Source organism: Ochotona princeps, chromosome 4 (assembly GCF_030435755.1).
Source record: "Ochotona princeps isolate mOchPri1 chromosome 4, mOchPri1.hap1, whole genome shotgun sequence".
NCBI classification, from domain to species: Eukaryota; Metazoa; Chordata; class Mammalia; order Lagomorpha; family Ochotonidae; genus Ochotona; species Ochotona princeps.
Genome location: NC_080835.1, coordinates 109,439,229 through 109,460,419, shown reverse-complemented (window position 1 = coordinate 109,460,419; position 21,191 = coordinate 109,439,229). Strand labels below are relative to the sequence as shown.

The 21,191-nt window shown below is 52.6% G+C and overlaps 1 protein-coding gene across 1 annotated transcript in view; it reads left to right on the top strand.

The window, feature by feature from the left end:
• The first annotated feature begins 1,554 nt into the window (after nt 1-1,554).
• Nucleotides 1,555-21,191, top strand: part of ST14 (ST14 transmembrane serine protease matriptase) — a 36,735-nt gene continuing 17,098 nt past the window's right edge. Inside the window, exons 1-5 of the mRNA XM_004593278.2 lie at nt 1,555-1,792; nt 19,895-20,054; nt 20,295-20,422; nt 20,553-20,623; nt 20,950-21,107. Of these exons, the coding sequence (XP_004593335.2) occupies nt 1,712-1,792; nt 19,895-20,054; nt 20,295-20,422; nt 20,553-20,623; nt 20,950-21,107 (598 nt within the window). The 5' untranslated portion in view covers nt 1,555-1,711. The remainder of the gene's footprint in view (nt 1,793-19,894; nt 20,055-20,294; nt 20,423-20,552; nt 20,624-20,949; nt 21,108-21,191) is intronic.

The following is a 21,191-nucleotide window of genomic DNA, read 5'->3' as shown; positions in this document are numbered from 1 at the left end:
GGCAAGAGCCAGGTATTTGGGCCATCATCCCTTGCCTTCCCAGGCACATCAGCAGAGTTGAGGTTAGAAGTGGGCCAACAACAATTTGAACCTATATTCCAACATGGGATTTTGGCATCCTAAGTAGCAGTTTGCCCCACTGTGCCATACCACTATCCTGGAGAATTTTTTTTTTTAGTCTTCTCTTTAGCTCTGGAATGCTTTGCACCATACGTGGTGATGGATTTTATTTTCTTATCAGTATTTATTAGCGTGACAACGTATTGTGCTAGGCTCAGTACCTACTAGATTGGCAATGTTTTGTGGTAGGCTCAGAGACATCAGGGTAAGACACAGAGATGGCAAGGACAACTGCAGTTCCATGAAGGAGGTACAAACAAATCAGGTGCTGGCGTGGAGGAGAGGAAGGTCTCCTGGCAGAGGGTGTCGGGATGCCCTGGGCTGGCTACAGTAGTGGATGGCTTCTACCTCTCTCTGCTCTCAGCCACACACTGACTGCTCACACATGCTATCTGACAGTGGGCACTGGCAGAGGTCTCTGCCAGCCAGGGTCACAAAGGGACAGACATCTCATCCTAGAAGACAGCATGCGAATTATGTACTTCCTATGTGGAAGTGATGCGAATCCCCTTTGATTTCAAAGCAACCTTGGTTTCCAAAGATCAGCCTGCTGGCGGTGTGTAGCGGACAGGACACAGCAGACCTGTTGGCATTTGACACAAATTGAAACAAAGGATGATGAAAATATGTGATGGTACTTGAAAGCCAGCCCTAACCAAATTCAGAGCTCATTAGCTATGAGAGGTTGGTCTGGGGAGGTGGTTGCAGGTCAAACAGCATCTCTGGGTTTGAGCCTAGGGAAATGACCTTGAGATGACAGAGGGCAGTGGGAAGCAAGTTCAGGACTTGCTGTTTAGGAGGTAGTGGTGTTATTTTTGTTCACTGCTGTCTTTCACAGCTGAGGTTGTTGCTCGGCCCATCCTGTGCACTCAGCAGTACTGGTTGGTTGTGTGCTGTGAGTATAGCACCAAGGGGGAGGTTTTGTGCACCACCTGCTGTGAAACAGGCACTCCTGGGTGATGATGCGTTTGCCGGGAAGGCGCGTTTCCTTCTCTGAGCTGGAGAATGAGCTGAGTGGCCTGGAGAGAAAGTTCAGGAAAGCAAGAGAGCAGATGGAGTGACTTTGGACACCATGACACACAGAGGCCAGCACGGGGAGAAGGGATGAGTCAGCTTCAGGTGCAGGGAGTGGGTGACAGACGCTGGGTGCCGGCAACAGGGCGTTTCACTGAGCAACCCAGCCAGGGCTGCACGGGCGCCGGTCACGGCAGGTGCTTTGCAATGGCCGAGAGGCAGCGGCGGATTACCAGGAAAAGGGTGTTCGGGCCGCAGGGGTTGTCAGTCCTCCAGGAGATAGGAAATGAACTTCCTGGTCGTTACCACCGAATCTTCACTCTCCCTAACCTCGGGGCCCAGCCGAGGGGAGGAGCTTCCCTGTGGGGGACGTAACCGGAGGGGGCGTGACCCGGGAAAGGTGCGCGGGCGGCCGGGCGGGAGGCCACACCCAGAAACTACCTGCGCGGGTCAGGAAGAGGAGCTGCTGCGAGAGTCCTGCGCCTCGGCCACCCGCGCCCCGCGGGCCATGGGAAGTGGCTGCCCGCAGGGACCACGCCTCTAAGACCCTTGCTCTCCATCAGCGGCCACCGGGACTATGAGGAGCGACCGCGCCCGCAAGGGCAGCGGGGGCCCCAGGGACTTCGGCACGGGACTCAAATACAGCTCGCGACACGAGGTGGGCCAGGGTGGGGGTCGCAGGGTCTCCGGGGTCCCCTGGGTCCGGGGCCGGAGCGCTCAGGCGTGGGCCCCGCGCGCGCCCCGCAGCCTGGGCACGGGTGGCCGGCGCCGGTGCCCGTTGGGGGCCTGGACGCTGGGCGAGCAGGTGGAATTTCCTGTTCGGCTGGTGCTGGGCCGCCGCGGGCGGGGCGAGCCGACCGGACCTTTGGTACCAGACGTGCTGCAATCCGGCCACCGGGGAGGCGGAGGGCCCTGACCGGGAGGCGCCGGGTTCTCCCTTCCCTGCCCTCCCGCGCGAGCGTCTCTTTTCGAAACTTGGAAAAAGGGGCCCGGTTTCGGTCCGGCTGTTGCTTTGCGGACAGGGGCTCGGAAAAGGGCTGTTGGGTTGGTGAAAGCAGGCTGGGGAGGAGTTGGGGGGCGGTGTAGTGTCTGTTGTCTTCGGCCACCGTACGAGATGTGTGTGGCCTTTGTCCCTCCTTGTCTAAAGACTCCTGGGGGACCTTGGCGCGGGGCTCTTGCTGCCTCGGAGGCTGCAGTTTGGCCTTGCTGGGCCGCCATCCCCAGGAGGGAACGGGGCCCTGGGGGCAGGGGACTCTCTGGGAAAGGGTGTGGAACTCGTGGCCTTTGGAGGAAACTGAAGCAGGAGGGTGTTGTAAGGGAAAAGAACAATGAGCTACCTCTTGGAAGGTGTCAAAAGCCTTAGATGCTAGTGCAGGGAGCTCACGTTCCTGGCGGTCACCCTCCTTGAACGGTTTCGTCAGCAGGGTCAGAGCCAGCGCTCCTGTGTGAGAGGCTTTGCTTCTCAGCAGGTGATGGACTTCCTCCGCTGCCGCCTCTAAGTCTGCCCTGACCTCCCAGCGGCTCCCATGTCAGGTCAGGCTTAGGAGCCAGCTCAGACAAGAGCAGGGTCCTGGCTGGGGCAGCTTATGGAAGACCCAATCTGAGCCCAAGATCCTCCTTTTCTCAAGCCCTGGGTGGAAGAGGTGGAAGAGGCTGAACTCCTAGCTGCCACCTTGCCTTCCCTTGTGATGTTTGTTAATCCTTAATAACGGCCTACTGGGTGTTTGTTGTTGCAGGCCTGTTTTGCCCCCTCCCTCCTACTTCCTTTCCTGTTCCTCCCAGAGTCTTCCTGGCATCCCTGTGGGCCACCTGCTAGATGCCCGCACTCCTGGATGCCAGGCTTGTCTCCCGCTGCGACCCACAAGCCCTCCTGTGATCCCTGTGCCTTTTCTGCTCTGCTGAGGCTGCTGCCCGTCTTCTTGGGCAAGGGCTGCCCCTTATGCCTCCAGGTCTGCTGTTTCCTTCCCCGTGGCTGCCGCTGCAGTCTCTTTCCTCAGCTGAGCTCCATCCACACAGCTCTCTGCTGCTCCAGGACCAGGACCAGACATTGCCCAAGGCAGATCTCTCAAAGACGAAGTTGCCACGGTTGCTTCCTTTCGGCAGCTTAGAGTCTTGAGAGCAACCCCAAGACACGGGGAAAGATCAGATGAGAGACTAGATATGTGTCCTCAAGGCCGTAGCCAAAGCTCACTTCCTCTTCTGCAGGAAGTCGCCACTGTTCCAGGCCAGTCCAAGGCGCATGAGAAACCCCCACCCTAAATCACCTTGCGGTGTTTGCGGTCAGGGTCTATAGACCTTGGCACTTTTCCTGTCCAGGCCGTGTGTGAACCCCTGGGTTCACACAGCAGAGCCTAAGTAAGATTGTGCCGAGCTCTTGAGTTGCTTTGGGGTTCCTTGTCCTGATTCCTGTTCAGTGGTGCTTGCATCTGGCTGATGGTGCTGGAGCCTGCCCCGGCCCTGTTGTTCCATCATGTGGGAAGTGGCCGGCTCCCGGCTGTGTTCTCCTCAGCTGATAGGCCATGTTGCACAGAATGGGGCCTCACGGGACTCGGGACTGTGGGTCAGCAGGTGTGCAGGTGCCAACTGTGACGGCTGTTAGTAAGAACAAAGGAGCTCGCTCAGTCCCCGGTGAATACTTGGTGGTGGCTGTGAAAGTGCTATGACCTGCACGTGTCCCTTCTCAGGTCACTGTTACCCTGGCTGTCCCCTCAGCCTATGGAGTCAGAAAATCAAGTGTTTGTTGTTTGATCAAAATCAGATATCTGAAACTGCGCAGTACAGCACTGGCTCCTCAGCATCATGTGTTAACTGGCCAAAAATTCACTCCCTCACTTGCCAGGGACCTTCCAGCTCAGCTGATACCAGGCAGTGGGAGGTAGCAGTGAGACCCCAGTCACACCGCCCCTGACCTGGGGGCCACCCTGTGTGGTGTGGGGACCAGAATTTTGGTGCTTTGTGTCACAAATGCTAGAATCTGGATGTATCCAGACTCTTGGGATCGGTGTGGATGTGGTCAGTGTGCACCTGCTGCCCCCACCATCCAGCTTCGTGATCTCAGAGGGCCCCTCATTCCTCCAAGTCCCAGTTTCTGTGGCCGTAAAATGGGGATGATGTATTATGTTCCGGGTTGCTGCAAGGGCTCAAAGGGTTGCTTCTCCGTGAAAGCTTTTGTGAGCTGAGGCGTGTTCTGTGAGTCTGCGGGAGGAAAAAGCTTGGCAAGTTACAGGCAGGTGACACAGTCTTGGTGGACTGTAGGTGAAGAGGGACCCTGGCCCTGCAGAGGTGCTGCTTACCCTGGGGCCCCGCTTCCAGTGGTCTTGCTGCTTGCTTTGCACTCCCTGCGCCGAGCTCCTGGGAGAGAAGAGTACGTGCTGGCAGTAGACGCCCCTACCAGCTCTGGGCCACTCCTGGCTTTGTTCCCTGTGAGCATGTGCCAGGAGGTGTGAGCAGGGAGGTGGCAGGCAGTGGGGAATGCAGGCTGCTTCTCCAGGGGGTTCAGAAGCCCTTTCCTCCACTGCCTTTGCTGGGAGACAGGAGACGGGGGCCTAAGAGCAGGTGACTGGAGCCTGACCGCTGCTTCTGTGGGTGAGAAGCCCAGCTCGCTGCTGCCACTGGGGTTGTCTGAGGAGGCTCTGCTCAGACCTGGCCAGCTGGCCTGGGGACCACGGCATCCTTGCTGCTGTACCAGCAGCATCAGGCCCAGCTCCCTCTCCCTGCCCGGCTGCTCACTTGACTGCGGCCGGCAGCCTCTGTCTCTCGCAGTGTTGTGGGCTTGGAGTTCCTCCACTGTCTGTTTCTTCTCTGGTTTGCGGTTCTGCCCAGGCTGCTGGCTTCTGTCCCACGAGGATGGAGAATGTGTCAGAGCCCCAGGCATTGTTCTGCTTCTGACGGTGAGCACGGCTCCCGAAGTATAGAGGAGCCTGGTCATTGTTGGTGGTGTGTACTGAACATGCGCTGTGTATTACTCCCTCCCTGATGGGTGAGCGCAGTTGATCCTTGGAGTCCAGGGCGATTGCTCACCTAGCCACTCCCTGATGGTTGAGTCCTTTATATAAAATAGCGTAGTATTTGCATAAACATAACCCTCTGAATACTTCAACCATCTCTGGATTGCTTATGGAAGCTAAATAGTAAATAGCTCTTATACTGTATTGTTTAGTTATAATGGCAAAGAAAAATATGCATGTCCAATCCATATACAATTTCAGAAAATCATTCATTTAATTCATTTGAGAGACAGTGCTATCTCCAGTCTACTGGTTTACCACTCAGATGCTCCCAAAAAGCACTGCTGGGCAAGGCCAAAGTCAGGAACTAGCAGCTCAATCTGAGTCTCTCCCCTGGGTGTCGGGACCCTAAACTTCAGAGTCATACTTGGGAATTCCCAGAAGGCACAGTAACAGGAAGCTGGAACCGGTAGCTGAGCTGGGACTTGAACCCAGGCACTCTTGGCTCTGAAGGCAGGTGTCCTGTGCAGGATCTTAGCCCCATCATGACAAGACATTTTGTAACTCATGCCAGAAGGAAAATAGATTGAATGGGTTTATTGCCATTGTCTGTACCTACCATGTCAGCATACATTTATTAAATAGCAGAATGATGGACTTATGACTCTTTTTGAAGGACTTTGCTATTGTGATAATGTGGGGAGATCAGGAGGAAGAGGGAAATTGGGGAGTGGGGAGGAAAAATCCCTGGGCCTATTGGAACTGCATCATGAAATAAATAAATAAATAATAATAAAACCCCAAAACCAAGTGTTTCTGTTAAGTTAAGGTAATTCCTTCGCACTATGAAAACATTATTTGCAGAATTTCCAGAAGCCCCTGAGTTGCCTCATGTGGCACCAGGAGAGCTGCATCTCAGTACTGCTGCACGGGGTAACCCTTTCCTTGGCTTGCCCCGAGTTCCTCCTAGGATAAAATACAGGTGTATTGGGTGCAAGCTGGGACTCCCAAATGTTGTGATATGGGACATACACAGCACAACTGGCAGGCATCTTCACTTTATGCCAGGGTTTGTAAAAGCCTGTTTTCAGGGCCCAGCGCAGTAGCCTAAATGGCTAAATCCTTGCCTTGCATGCACAGGGATCCTATATGGGCGCCGGTTCTAATCCCGGCAGCTCCACTTCCCATCCAGCTCCCTGCTTGTGGCCTGGGAAAGCAGTTGAGGACGGCCCAAAGCTTTGGGACCCCGCACCCGCATGGGAGACCTAGAGGAAGTTCCTGGCTCCTGGCTTCGGATCAGCTCAACACCGGCCATTGTGGCCCCTTGGGGAATATCTTGTGTATCTGTCTTTGCAATAAAAGTAAATAAATCTTAAAAAAAAAAATAAGATAAATCTTTAAAAAAACACCCTATTTTCAATCTGCAATTGGTTGAGTCCGTGGATGTGGAACCCACACTGTGCTACCCTCTGATAGGGTGTGGAGAAGAGATCACAGAGGAACTGAGTAACTTGGCTGAAGTCACAGAGCAGAGTGACGGTGGGATCCAGTCTGCACAGGTAGACTGGCTCGCTCTGCTGTGTTCTGCCAGGCCAGTCTGGGGGGCTGGGACCCTGGGACTGGGACCCTGGGGCTGGGAGCTGTTCGGTTTGGGGAAGAGACTGACATCTCTTTGTGGGCCATTTCTGAGATGCCTTTGGGGACAGGCGTGGGAATGGCTGGTTTCTCAGCATCCACCCCTCTTGGCAGAGGGAAAAGCTTGTTCCGTGCTTGCTCAGAGCTCACAGGCAGTGATTTTCCCTTGGGTAAGAGTTTTCCTAGAAGCAGGTCCTTCCTGAACATTCTGATCTTGGGCACTCATATTTTCAGCTCTTGCCTCCTCTGCCTGGGTTTAGTGTCTTGGGGTTCTCCATGGAGCCCTTGTGGGGGCTGCTGGCCACCTTGTTTCTGTGGCGGATGGTGAGGGGGTAGAGGACATGCTAACAGCCATTCCTGTCCTTCGGTGTGTCTGTGTGCCTCCAGAAAGAAGAAAATGCCCAGTTCACAGAAGAGAATACTGAGACTCCCAAGGGTTGGTAAAAACAACACAAGGGCAGTGAGAAGTAGAGCAAGAATTCATAGTTAGTTCTGTGTGACTTCAAAGTCTGTGATGTTAACCACAGTGCCATTATGAAATCATATTCTAAAGACAGTGATGAGTGATGTGTGTCCCCAGCAAAATCCTCCAACGCATCATTAAAGAGAGAGTTGTGAGCATATAAAAAAACAAGTGGTGTTCACCAGGCGCCAGCTCGTGGCTGTAACGTGCCCTCCTTTCAAGCTCGTCTGGCTTCCCCCTTTTGATGAGGTTTCTTAGCTGGGAGACCAGGAGCAGAGCTGGAGATGTTATTTCAAGGCTTGAAGCACAGTGGGCTATGTTCATTGTGCACGATTGGAAATGCATAGTGCAGATGTCAAGTGTCAGACATTCAGAGTCCACCCAAAGCAGCAATCCAAGCCCTGCCCCTGCTCGGTTCTTCCAGTCCTTGCTGCCTACATTGTTTTGTCCGGACGGTGGTGGCTGTGCGTGTGACATGAGTATCCTGGCGATGGCATGTGTCCACTCCTGTCTGCTGGGCTCCACAGCTCCCTGGGGGTCCCTGGGGGCAGTTTGTGTCTGACTAAGCGGCTGTGCCTCGGAGAATGCCCCTGGCTTGCGTCCACACTGTGTGGTGGCCTTGGGGTTGTCCCTGACTCCCTGTGGATTCTGTTCTGTGCCGTTGCTTACTTGTGACTGCTCAGAGAAAGCCTGGAACCTCTGCCTGCCTGCTCCCTGGGCAACACCCAGCCTTGTGTGGGAAAGGCCGATCTCGCCCGTGACAAGCTCCTGAGCCAGAGAGAGCTGGATGGGCTGGGTCAGGAGTGAGCAGTGTGCTCACTCCCTGGCGGAAGCCGACACCGCCTCGCTCCTGGGGTCTGGTGTGCGGAGCTGACACCCGCATGGCAGATCCCACGTTCTGAGTGGACAGCAGCCTGGGGAAACGCCAGGCGGGTCTTGTGGCTGCTCCAAATAGAGCAATACAGTAAGGGTTCCCTGGGAAAAGCTGCTTACCCAAAGACTCGTATGTTACAACGTATTATGCTTATGACTTATATGCTATATTTAAGGAAGATTGGATTGGAATGAGATGACACCTTATTGTAGTTGTTACTGCTTTTATAACTTGAAGTCTGTTAATTTTTAAAAGCATAATAAATTGGAGCATGTTAAAAAAAAAAGAAGATTGGGTAAATCCACAGAAGTACTGAAAATTTTAAAATAGGAGAAAGTGCCCAGGGAAGCGTTGCAACCACTTACTGTTGCCTACACGTGTGTTCCAAAATAGGAAGTGGTTTTATTTCTGATTGTAAAAGGAACTTTCCCAAAAGATTTACTTATTTATAAAATTTTCCTCTCTTGCTTCCTTTTTAAAAGGTTTATTTATTTTGATTAGGAAGGCAGATTTTACAGTGAGTGTGAGCGAGAGGTAAGGAGAAGGAGCTGACCCAAAGCTGGGAACCAGGACCCTCTTCCAGGTTTCCCATATTGGTGCAGGGTCCCCAGGTCTTGGGCTAGCCTCCTCTGCTTTCCCAAGCCATAAGCAGGAAACTGGATTGGAAATGGAGCAGCCTGGACGTGAACCGGTACCGTGGGACGCCAGTGCTACAGATGGAGGATTAGCCTACTGTGCCAACATGCTGGCCCCACAATCTTTATTTTAAAAATATGTTTGAAAGGCAGAGTGGCAGAGAGACATAGAGATTGGTCTTCCCTTCACTGGTTCAGTCCTCAAATGCCTGTAACAGCCCTTGATGGGCCAGGCCAAGCCAAGAGTCAGGGTCTCCCACACGAGTAGCCAGGACCTGCTTTCGAGGGTCCGCATTAGCAGGGACTGGAGTCAGGAGTGGAGCTGGCTGTTGAACTCAGGCTCTCTGAAGCTGGAACGGGGTGTCTAGCCTCATACTCAATGTGTACATGTGGTAGATTGGTGTTTGGAGTTAACACTAGACCAAACCCCTGCCTCAGGAAGTTGTCTTTAAGAAGTGTACATTTGGGCCCAGTGCGGTAGTCTAGTGGCTAAAGTCCTCGCCTTGTACACCTGGGATCCCATATGGGCACCAGTTCTAATCCTAGCGGGTCTGCTTCTCATCCAGCTCCCTGATTATGGCCTGGGAAAGCAGTTGAAGACGGCCCAAGGCCTTGGGATCCTGTACCCATGTGGGAGACCTGGAAGAAGCTACTGGCTCCTGGCTTCAGAAGGGCCCAGCTCTGATCATTGTGGTCTCTTGGGGAGTGACTCGTTGGACCGAAGATCTTCCTCTCTGTCTCTCCTCCTCTCTGTATATCTGACTTTGCAATAAAAATAAATAAATCCTTTAAAAAAAAAAAAGAAGTGAGCAGTATTGGGACTGGTGCTGCGGTGTAGCATGGAAGCTACTGTTTGTAATGCAGGCATCCCATGTGGGCACTGGTTTGAGTCCCAGCTGCTCCACTCCGATCGAGCTCCCTGCTAATGTGCCTGGCAAAGCTTGGAAGATGGCCCAAGTCCTTGGGTCTCTGTACCCTCGTGGGACGCCCAGAGGTGGCTACACCCCACCCCCCCGGGTGGCTGCAATGGCCAGGAGCTGGCCAGAGCCAGGAGGCAGAAGCCTTTTCTGGGTTTCCCACGTGGATGCAGGACCCCAAATCCTTGGGCCATCTTCTACTGCTTTCCCTGATCATTAGCAGGAAGCTGGATCAGAAGTGGAGCAGCTGGGACATGGACTGGCATTCGTGTGAGATGCTGGCAACCCAGGCATTGCTGTGGAGCCCCCCAGCATGCTGAGGAGCCCTGGGAAGTTTCTCAGAGGACACCTTGGCCTGATGAGTTGGGAAGGGTGAGAGGTAGCCATATACCTTGGGACTTGCTTTTTGCTTTTATTTAGTTGTCCTAGATAGTTTTCCTTGTTATTCTTTACTCTGTAAACCCGCTTTAGATGGCTACAGGAGCTTTCATCCAGTGGCTCTTTGTTATTATTTTCTTTTTATTGTTTGTGTGTGCCGCTGGCATGCATCATTGGGCAGGGCACGGAAAGGGAGCCATGACCCACAGCCCTCCTCTCCTCCCGTCCAGGCTGCCTCTGGGTCATGGATTCTGGGGACCTCACCTTCATGGGAGTGGGGTGCATGGTGAGTGTGAGCCGAATGGCAGGAAGTGTGGAAAACCTTTTGGTTTGGCTGATTGGAGGAACTAAGCGTCTTCAGCCAAGGCTGTGCATGAATGCCAAGGGCCCTCGAGTGTCCCCCGTGCAGGGGACATGCCTGGTGGTCTGCTGTGCGTTAATCGGCATGGGGCTCCGTGTGATGCCGCTCTTGTGGCTCAGAAAACTGAGAGAAAAGCTGATGTTGGCACCCAAATGGAAATGCTGTTTCTTTTGGGCGATCAGGGCTAGCTGGGGTGAGCGGCACCCCCACCCCGAGTCTGACCATCTGGGTTAGGCAGCAGTGCTCACCACACTGTCCTGTTGCTACTACCACGGCGGGTGCTGGCTTGAACCCTGAGCTCCAGGCTCCTGCCCATGGGATGGCCCCCCACTCCCAGTGTGTGTATCAGCCCTGTACCCAACAGCTTTCTAGATTTCCAGCTCATTTAGCGTGACTGGAAGAGTGGCTCAGAAGCTAGCCAATTCCAGGGGCTTTGCCTGTGGTCCCTGAGTCCACGGAGGTGGAAGCAAGTGGTTGTGCCTGCAAACCATGGGTACTCCTCAACCTCAGAAGAGCAGATGGTTGATAGTCCCAGGGACCTAACTCCGGAGAGTTTTATACAGAGGAAAAGGTCAACAGTCCCCAAATCCTACACACTGTGTGGCTCATTTGTATAAGATTTAGAGAAAATACTCTAATGATTTTTTAAGAGATCGGTTTATTTTCATTTGAAAGACAGATTTACAGAGAGAGAAGAAGAGACAGAGAGACAGCTCTTCTGTGTGCTGGTTCACTTCCCAATGGCCACAGTGCCTGGAGCTGAGCCTGTCCAAAGCCAGGAGCCAGGAGCTTCTGGATATTTTCATTTGAAAGACAGATTTACAGAGAGAGAAGAAGAGACAGAGAGACAGCTCTTCTGTGTGCTGGTTCACTTCCCAATGGCCACAGTGCCTGGAGCTGAGCCTGTCCAAAGCCAGGAGCCAGGAGCTTCTGGACTTGGGCAATCTTCAGCTGCTTTTTCAGGCACGTTAGCAGGGAGTTGGGTTGGAAATGGAGCTGCTAGACTACTGTGCCATACCCAACCCCCCCTCTTTTTTATTTTAATATTTATATATTTGAAAGGCAGAGTTACTGAGAGAGAGAGAGACAGAAGGACACACATGCATGCATGCACACACACACAAAGATCTTCCATCTAATTGTCACTCCCCAAATGGCCATAAAAGCTGCAACTGGGCTGACCTGGAACCAGGAGCTCTTGCAAGGTTTCCAACCTGGGTACTGGAGCCCAACCTCTGGTTTTCCCAGGCCTAAGCAGAGAGCTGGATTGCAGATGGAGTTGTCAGGACTGAATCAGTGTCCACTTGGATGCTGATGCCATTGGTAGTAGCTGTTATAATCCCTTCCCCACAGTGCCAGGCCCAAAACATCTTTTTAATGTGCTTACTCACTGGTTCTCATCCCAAATGGCTGCAAGGGCCAAGGCAGGGCCAAGCTGAAGCCAGGAGCTCCATCTGGGTCTTCCATGTGGGTGGCAGGAGCCCACATGTTCGGGTTCTATTTCATTGTCTTCCCAGGTATAGTTAGCAGGGAGCTAGATTAGAAGCCCAACAGCTGGAACTAGACCTGGTTCTCATATGGAATGCCAGTGTCTCAAGCGGCAGTCTAACTGCTGTGAAGTAACACCTACTCTATAAAACGCCATTAAAGAAGATTTATTTATGTGAAAGGTAGAGTGATGTAGAGGGAGAAAAAAGAGAGATCTTCCACCTGCTCAGGTTCCCACCCTGGAAGCTGGCAACAGCCAGGGTTGGGGCAGGCTGAGTCCTGGAGCCGGATTCCACCCGAGTCTTTCATGTGGGATGCAGAAACCCAAGAACTTGGGCTCATCACCTGCTGCTTCTCAGGTGCACTGGCAGAAGGCTGGATTGGAGGTGTGGAGCAGTCAGGACTGGAACCAGGCACTCCAATGTAGGATCCAGGTATTCCAAGCTGTGGCTTAACCCACTGTGCCACAGGGAGACGAGACATGGCCTTGATTTTGTGCTTTGTTTGAGTGTTGGGAGCTTCAGTTCCAGCTGCCCTTCCAGTCCAGACAGGTGAATAAGGCTGCACGGCTTTGGGTGGATGGGTAGGGGCTCTGGGTGGGTAAATGGAGTGAGAGGAGGCCGTGGGTAGGCCCCGTCATTAGCAGGAATCAGCTAATCATGTCTCCCCCCAGCTCTGCCTGGAAAGCTAAGAGGGGCTGCTAATCCACCTGGAGAGGGGAAACCAAGGCACAGTGGGCGGTATTTTTCCCAGTGGCTCAGGGGCAGTCTCTGGAGAGGAGAAATTTGTGTTGGGACCCCAGGCTGCAGCTCTTTGTGCCTGCTTCCTGGAGTGTGTTCACAGCCCAGTGGGCAGTGCCCAGAACTGTGCTGGCAGGTGGGGACTGAATGAGACTGAAACCCTGCAGGAAGTTGGCGATAGCCGAGAAGCCTGTGGTTTCTGGGTGTTGAACAAAGTGCCCACGTCCAACTGAGTCAGGCCCCGGGGACTTTCCCCCAGGGTCGGCAGGCTGTGGGCCCTTGGTTCACTTCCTTTAGTGGGAGCTGCTGGCTGAGCTCAGCTTTCTGTTCTCCCAGGGTCTGACTCCTTCTTTGGGCCCCACAGCTGCAGGCAGTGGACTACCAGCCAGCTGGCCAATCCCTGGGCGGAGCCAGAGAGAGAGAGAGAGAGAGAGAGAGAGAGAGAGAGAGAGAGAGTGTGTGTGTGTGTGTGTGTGTGTGTGTGTAGCGACAACCTGGTGGGGAGTGGGAGGATCCCGGTGCGGAGCTGCATTTGTGAGCTGGCTTAAAATAGACCTGCTGAGTCTCCCATCGCCAGTTTCTGGCTGGTGATGGATGGGAGTGAGCCCGCCCACGGACTCCTGGAAATGGTGGGTGGAGCTTCTCACCTTTCCCGTTGCTAAGTAACCCAGGACGCTTGTGTAAAACTCCCAGATGCCAGGCCTCCTCACTGAGATGCGACTTTTCACGGAGGGGGCTTGGGAGTCTGGGTGCTGATTAAACACTGCATTTGTTTCAGTTCTGTTCATATTTTTAAGAGATTTAATTATTTGAAAGAGAAGAGAGGGGGAAGGCTTGCATCTGCTGGTTCACTCTCCAAGGGGCACAAAAGCCAGGCTGATCCAGGATGAAGCCTGGTACTCTACCCAGGTCTCCTGTGTGAGTGGCACGGGTCCATGCACGTGGGCCATTGTTGCTATTCCAGGGAATTGGACTGGAAGCAGAGCTGCTGGCAGATGTGAACCGTTACTCCAAAATGGGATGCCAGCATTGTAGGTGGCAGCTTAACTTGCTGTGTTAATACCAGCCCCTTAATTTGTTTACTTCTTTGTTTTTGAAGATTTATTGATTTACTTTGAAAGAGTTACAGAGTGTGAGGAATGGAAACAGTGAAGGAGAAAGAGATCTTGCACCTGCTGATTCACTCCTCAGATAACCACAATGTCCAGGGTTGGGCCAGGCCGAAGCTAGGAGCCTGGAGTTTCAGCCAGGTCTCCCGTGTGGGTGGCAGGAGCCCAGCCACTTGAGCCATCTTCTGCTACTTTTCCCAGGAGCATTAGCAGTGAGTCAGTGGATTAGCTGGGATTCAAACCAGTGCGTATGTGAGATGCCTGTGTCGCAGGCAGTGGCTTAACCCACTGTGCCATAACACCGGCTCCTCAGTTTATTTCGTACTGCTAATTTTCTACCATATGGGCAGGAAATGCTGGTGGTATGCCCCGCAGGTGTCAGAGCCTCTATGGGATCTAAGGATCTGGCCTCTTGAGAACTTAGTTGCCCTGGGTTGGTGACAGGGAGGGTGGAGTCTGGCGTGGACCTGCAGCGAGCCCTGGTGGGAGAGACGGGTCCTTTTAAGGTTTTGCGACTCCGCTGTCATGTAGTGTTGATTTTGGGCATCATTCTGTTTCTGAGACTGGCCAGGCGCTAACTAGAGCCAGACAGACAGAAACTGGGGGTGCTCAGCCTGTACTTTCCCTTCCCGCCTGAACAATCACGGGGATGTTTTGCAGTTTTCATGACCCTGGTTGTGCTTGATGAGGTCATGAAACTGACATGTGTCCCATGTAGTGAGTGGGTACTGAGTCACTGCACATGTAGGAGCACCTGCCATGTATCAGCAAAGGTGGGCGGTGACAGGTGAATCCAGGCCTGAACCATACACCTGTGACAGCCAGCCACTTCCCCTCTGCTTGTTCACCTTGATGCCCTGCGTGGGGAGCAGGTTTACCAGTTGCTCCGTGACTGCCCTGCACAGCCCCTCCCAGGTTCCATTTTCTGCCTTCGTAGCAGACCACACCCAGCCTTAGCCAGAGGAAGAACAGTCAGAAAATAAAAGAGGTCTGGCGTGCAGATTGCATCAGCTTGGGTCAGAATCCTGGGTGGCTGTGCCGGTGGCTGGTAGCATTTTGCAGTTATGTTGAGGCCCTTTCCAGCTGCTGTTCTCGAACCAGACTCATGCTGCAGGCCCCCACTGGCTAAGTTCCCGCCCTGGATTTCCTATCCCGAAGCTGGTGGGTTCACAGGCCCTGGAGAGTTGGTACCTGGTGGTGGGTCTGTCGGTGTGTGCTTGCAGAACAGGAATGGGATCCCTCTCAGTGGGAGGAGCCTTAGTTCCCTTGGCGAGAGCTTGGTTTGCTCAGCCTTTAGCGTTGAGCCATGAATTTCTGAGCATAGGATAACCGCAAGGACCCTTACTGCGTCGTCAATTATGTGGGCATGGCCTTCTGTAAGGCCTTGGGGAGGAGATGTGCGATCTGCTTGAGTGTGCTTAAGACAATAGAAACTATGATGTGGCTAGGGGCTTCTGCATTCTCCCTGGTTTCGATTTTCTCTCCTCTTTTTTCTACCATCTGGGAAGTTGTCTGGAAATGGCAATGATCTGTAATCTGAGCCTGTTGTCACCACCTGCCCCTTGGGTTCCCCTGCCAGGTCTTCCCACACCCTCCAAGAGTTATTACTCTGTGTCTGCCTGCCTTATACTTTTTTTAAAAAGATTTATTTTATTTTTATTGGAAAGTCAGATATACAGAGAGGAGAAACAGAGAGGAAAATCTTCCATCTGATGATTCACTCCCCAAGAAGGCAGTTCCACAAGTGACTGCAACGGCTGGAGATGAGCCAATCTGAAGCCAGGAGCCAGGTGCTTCTTCCGGGTCTCCCATGGAGGTGCAGGGTCCCAAGGCTTTGGGCCGTCTTTTTCCCAGGCCACAAGCAGGGAGCTGAATGGGAAGTGGAGCAGCCGGGATTAGAACCGGCGCCTACATGGGATCCCGGCACGTTCAAGGCAAGGACCTTAGCTGCTAGGCTACCATGCAGGGCCCTGCCTTACACTTTGTTCCTGTCTGTCCTCCTCCTGGAAGTCAGTCCCTATTCTATCCGAGTGACTTTGTTCCTTGCTGTTTGGTGGGCCTCTAGCTGGGAACAAGCCTGTGGGAAGAGGGCAGGACAGTTAGTGGCCCCTCGCTTTGCCTGTGGTAGGCAAACACCTGGCCTCGCAATGCTGTGCTTTGTGTGTCCACCTGCAAGCGTGTTTACTTTTGAGAAGGAGAGACAGAGAGGCTAACCCAGCACAGGCACACTTCCTCATCCCTGGGCTCTGGGGCAGACACACAGGATTATGAGTGCAATAAAACCAGAGTTGATGGGAAACCCTCCCACTCCCACGCTCCCCAGAACTGGTTTGTCTCCCTCCTCCCCCGCCCCATCTGCGTGGGCTTCCGGGGTCGAGCCCTTGTTGCCTGAAGCCCAGTCCAGGCGTGGGCAGAGCTGGGCTCCTGTCTCAGCGTCGCTGCTAAACTAACTCCCCTAACTCTGCGATCTTCCTCTCTCAGCCTCGCTTTCTCTCCCAGCAAAGTCACAGGGTTAGGAAGGAGGAGCTGTTCTGTGTCTGAAAATGGAGCCCTGAGTGAGGGTAGTGAAAAAAGGCAGACTATTTACTGCTTGGCTGGCATGTCTGGGCGCGTGGAGTCCCAGAATTCGCACTTGCGCCCGAGCTCTGGCAGCTGGTCCCTGTGGGCAGCGCACAGAGCCGGGATGGATGAGTGGTTTTCATGCTGGGTGCTGCTGGGTATGCTTGCAAAGGGTCAAGTAAGGAAGGAGTTGAGAAATCACGCTGCAAACGTCATGTTTATTACACAAATACACACATTCTTACAGTCTGCTCAGAGACCCTGGCTAAATGTCTTTGAAGTCTTTGTGTATTTTTTGATCCTTAACTATGACCAGACAGCCAGGGACTGTCAAATAGTGAAAGAAACCTACAGCCTGAAAGAAAAGACAAAGTTAAGTCCAAGGGTAACTGAAGAACAAGCCAGCTGGTTTCTGAAGAGCCAAGAAGGCAGTTCATTGAGATGAGAAGAAATGTCTGCTTATAAATGAAATACATGACTTTCTTCCTTTATTTTAGTTTTTGAAAAACTAAAGAGAGTGGGAGGGAAGAGAAAAAGAGAGATCTTCCATCTGCTGCTCACTCCCATGTGGCGCAACGGCCAGGGCTGAGCAGGCCAAAGCCAGGAGCCCAGAGCTTCATCTTGGTCTTCCATGTGGGTGGTGGGGACCCAAACACCTCAGCCATCTTCCCCCGTCTGTCCAGGAGCCGCAGCTGGCATGCAAAATGGCAACCCGTGCTCCGAGTGGGGGCTTAACCTGCTGCCTCACAGCAGCGACTCCAACATGTGTGACTCTTGAACTTAAACCAACAGTTTTATCAGCGATTCCCCCAATTTTGTTCTTCCTGTTCAAGTTCTTTGCATTTCCATATGAGTTTTGAAGTCATTTGTGCAAACTGATTAGTTTCTACAAAACACCTGCAAAGCTTTGGCTCAAGATTGCATTAACTTAGAGGTGAGTTTGAGAGTGGATATTGTAACAGGATTGAGTGTTCTGCTACACAGATGTGACACAAATGTGATGGGTTCTGTGGTTCTTCCCATTTCAGTCACGTTTTGTATCTTTCAGTATATTTGTCTTGTACATCTTTTGTCAGATTTATTCTGAAGTACTCCATTTTTGACACTATTGTAAATGGTATGTTTTAAATTTTTTTGTATTTAGCATGTAGAAATAGATACACACTTGATTTTTGTGTATTTGTCTTGTATCTCGCAATCTTGCTAAATTGTATCGATTGATGACCTTTTTTTTCCCTTTACTTCCAGTGCTACAATAGGAAAGACAGTGTGGTAATAGCATAGAAATAGAATGTTGGGACAGAGTAAAGTCTGGAAATGGACCCATGTAGATGGACAGCTGACTTTGGCAAAGTCACAAAAGCAATTCAGTGGAGAAGGGCAATCTGATTTACAAATGACTGTGGAGCTGTCAGATATGCAAAACACATATGCAATAAACAAAAGAACTTTCATTCATACTTTGTACCATATCAAAACGAAAGAAAAGAAAACTGCAAAATAGATTATAGAACCAAGTATAAAAGCCTAGAAAATAAAAGTGTTAGAAAAAAAACGAGGGAACATTGTTATTGTCTTGAATTATGCAAACATTTCTTAGATACAACCCCAAATCACAATTCATTAAAGAAAAACTACAAATTGGACTTCATTAAACTTAAAAATTGTACTCTTTGGAAGTCACTGAGGAGAAGATGTTTGTAAAGTGTACTCATATCCTGTAAAAGATTTGTATTCAGAATATGCAAAAAACTGAAAACTCAATAATAGGAAACAAACACACTATAGTAAAAATATTTTAAAAGACATTTTACCAAAAAAAGTAAATAGATGGCAATTAAACACAAAACATACTTCATGCTATTTTAAATTATGTTTGCATTTTCAGCCATCTCTCTCATTCACTGAGCCCTGTGGATTGGAAGATTTGAATTTGGGGCCCAGCACGGAAGCTTAGCAGCTAAAGTCCTTGCCTTGTATGCACCAAGATCCCATATGGGTGCCGGTTCTAATCTCGGCAGCTCTGCTTCCCATCCAGCTCCCTGCTTGTGGCCTGGGAAGGCAGCAGAGCACGGCCCAAAGCCTTGGGACCCTGCACCTGTGTGGGAGACCCGGAAATGGTTCTGGGCTCCTGGCTTTGGATCGGCTCAGCCTCTGGCTGTGTGACCACTTGGGGAGTGAATCATCAGAGGGAAGATTGTTCTGTCTCTTTCTCTCTGCATATCTTACTTTTCAATAAGAAAAAAAAACAAAAAAAATTGGATTTGAATGTAAAGAGCCCCACTGTGGCTCTTGGGAGTATCTTTTTGGTATATCCTTTATGATGTTGTAAAGAACTGGGCTGAGGTACTGTGGAAGACAGAGATGATGAGGTTAAGCCTCATCCTGTGATGCTGGCTGCCCATATAGGTACTGATTCAAGCCCTGGCTGCTCCACTTCTGATTCAGCTCCCTGCTAAAGGAGGGAGGAAGGTTTTTGAGAAAGCAGAGGAGGATGGCCTAAGTCCTTGGGGCCCTGCACCCCTGTGGGAGGGTTAGAGGAGACTCCTGGCTCCTGGTTTCAGACTGGCCCATCTCTGGCTGTGGCAACCATTTGGAACATAAACCAGTGGGTAGAAGATCGACTTCCTTCTGTATCTCCTTCTCTCTGTAAAATTCAATAAAAATAAATAAATCTTGAAAAAATATTGGGGTATGTGGTAAGAAGAAGCCCAAGGCCGCAAGCAGGGAGCTGGATGGGAAGTAGCGCAGCTGGGACACGAACCGGTGCCCATAAGGCAAGGATTTTAGCATGTAAATCCTAAAATAGGCAGCTTGAAAGCAATTTATGTGTTTGTCTCTCTCTGCATGTTTCTGTCTGATATTAAAGTCACAAATACGTGGAAGGAGACCCTTCCATAGGTACTTGAGAGAAATCAAGACATAGGACAAAAAAGGCTGCTGTCTGTCTCGGGGTGCTGTGATCCCTGGTCTGCACCCTGTGTTCGTGCATGGAGGGAAGGACCCCAGGAAGCTGCGCTACACTGCTCTTCCTCCCGGGGCAGAACCTGGGTGTGGTTCCAGCAGGCATCTGGCTTCTCCTCTCACCAGGAGATCCTGGATGGGGTGCCCAAGGTTGAAAGCAGAGGGCTTTGTGCAGTGGGGCATTTTAGAGCCGAGTGGGTCTGTGCCTTTTCCCTGTGGGCAGGCTAAACTCTGGCAGGGCAGGATGCCTGGCTAGGATGTGTGCTATTCCCTTGCTGCCAGTCCACATGCCCAGTGAGGTGGACTGAATCTGGAGGGGTTGTGTTCGCAGGAGGCAGGGGCCACGCTACAACATCTGCATGGAGGCACTGCGTGCCCATCCTGGCCTTGGGCTGGATTCTTGTCCCCTACCCCACGGCATGCAGCTGCATCAAAGATGCATTGGAAGGCTACACAGCCCTTCGTTTCAGTTTAAACCACCGGTTCCTGAGCGCTTCATGGTTGGTTTCATCTCTTGCCTTAGCAGGATGCGGGGCTCACGTCTTGGGTCAGCACTCTGGGCTGCGTGGTTCACCGTGCTCTGAGCTTGCCCTCCGAGTCGGACATCACAGGGTGCCCCCGTCCTGGGGGAAAGGGTCTGACACGCTGTGGTGATGTGGTTTGCTCACCCGGGTGCCTCTCTCTGTTCAGAACATGAATGGCTTTGAGGAAGGCGTGGAGTTCCTGCCTGTCAACAATGCCAAGAAGGTGGAGAAGCGCGGCCCAAGGCGCTGGCTGGTAGTGGTGGCTGTGCTGGTCAGCTTCCTCCTGCTGTCGCTCTTGGCTGGCTTCCTGGTGTGGCACTTCCAGTGTGAGTACAGCAGGGCTGGCTGCCTTTCTCCCTCTGGGGCACACCCAGGGGCCTCCCTGGGTGAGCCTGAGGGAGGGAAGGGGACAAAGTTGAGGGGCAGGTGAGGAGGAGCTGGTCCCAGCAGGTGCATCGGCCCCTCCCTACCTCCTCCCAATTCCCCTGTGAGACCAGGGCAGCTGTGACGGGGGCAGGCAGGTGGGCTTGTGCCCCTGCCCCTGACAGCTCCCCTGGTCTTGCTAGACCGGGAGGTGCGGGTACAGAAGGTCTTCAATGGCTATCTGAGGATCACAAATGAGAACTTTGTGGATGCCTATGAGAACTCCAACTCCACTGAGTTTATGAACCTGGCCAGCAAGGTGAAGGAAGCGGTGAGTGAAGGACCACCACCCACCTTGTCTGCTCCTACACCCCCACCCAGCTTCCCAGACGGGAGGGCTTAGGGGAAGGGTCCCTACTGCTGTCTGGGCTGCTGCGAGTCTTGTCCCCCCAAATCCTCAGCTGACGCTGTTGTACAGTGGCTTCCCATCCCTGGGTCCCTACCACAAGGAGTCAGCCGTGACTGCCTTCAGGTGAGTGTGCTTGGGGGCCTGGGAGAGGGTTGGGAAGGATGGTGTGTGGTGTAGTGTGTGGGACATAACACTGAAGCTGCTCATGGCTTGCAGAACCCAGGGTGCATCCTCATTCTGTCCCGTATGCCAGCCTCCAAGGCCAGGACAACAGTTGGGGCTGTTGCTGGGAAAAGTGGGTCCAGGGGCAAGATGTGTGGCTGAGTGGTTGGGAGGGTGGCAGAGCAGAATGAGGGCCCTGGAAGGGGTGGGTAAGTGAGGGAGAGAGCCCCGGGAGGTGGGTAAAGGAGATGGGTGGCCACGGATTCAAGCGGCCGTTGTCTCCCCAGCGAGGGCAGCGTCATCGCCTACTACTGGTCCAAGTTCAGCCTCCCGCAACACCTGGTGGAAGACGCGGAGCGCACCATGGCTGAGGAGCACGTGGTCACGCTGCCGCCTCGCGCGCGGTCCCTGAGCTCCTTTGTGATGACCTCGGTGGTGGCCTTCCGTGAGTCCGAGACGGGCTGACCTTCAGCAAAGTGGGGCCTTGCCGCGGCGCGCTCAGGCGGTGCTGGGACGGAGCCCTTAGTGC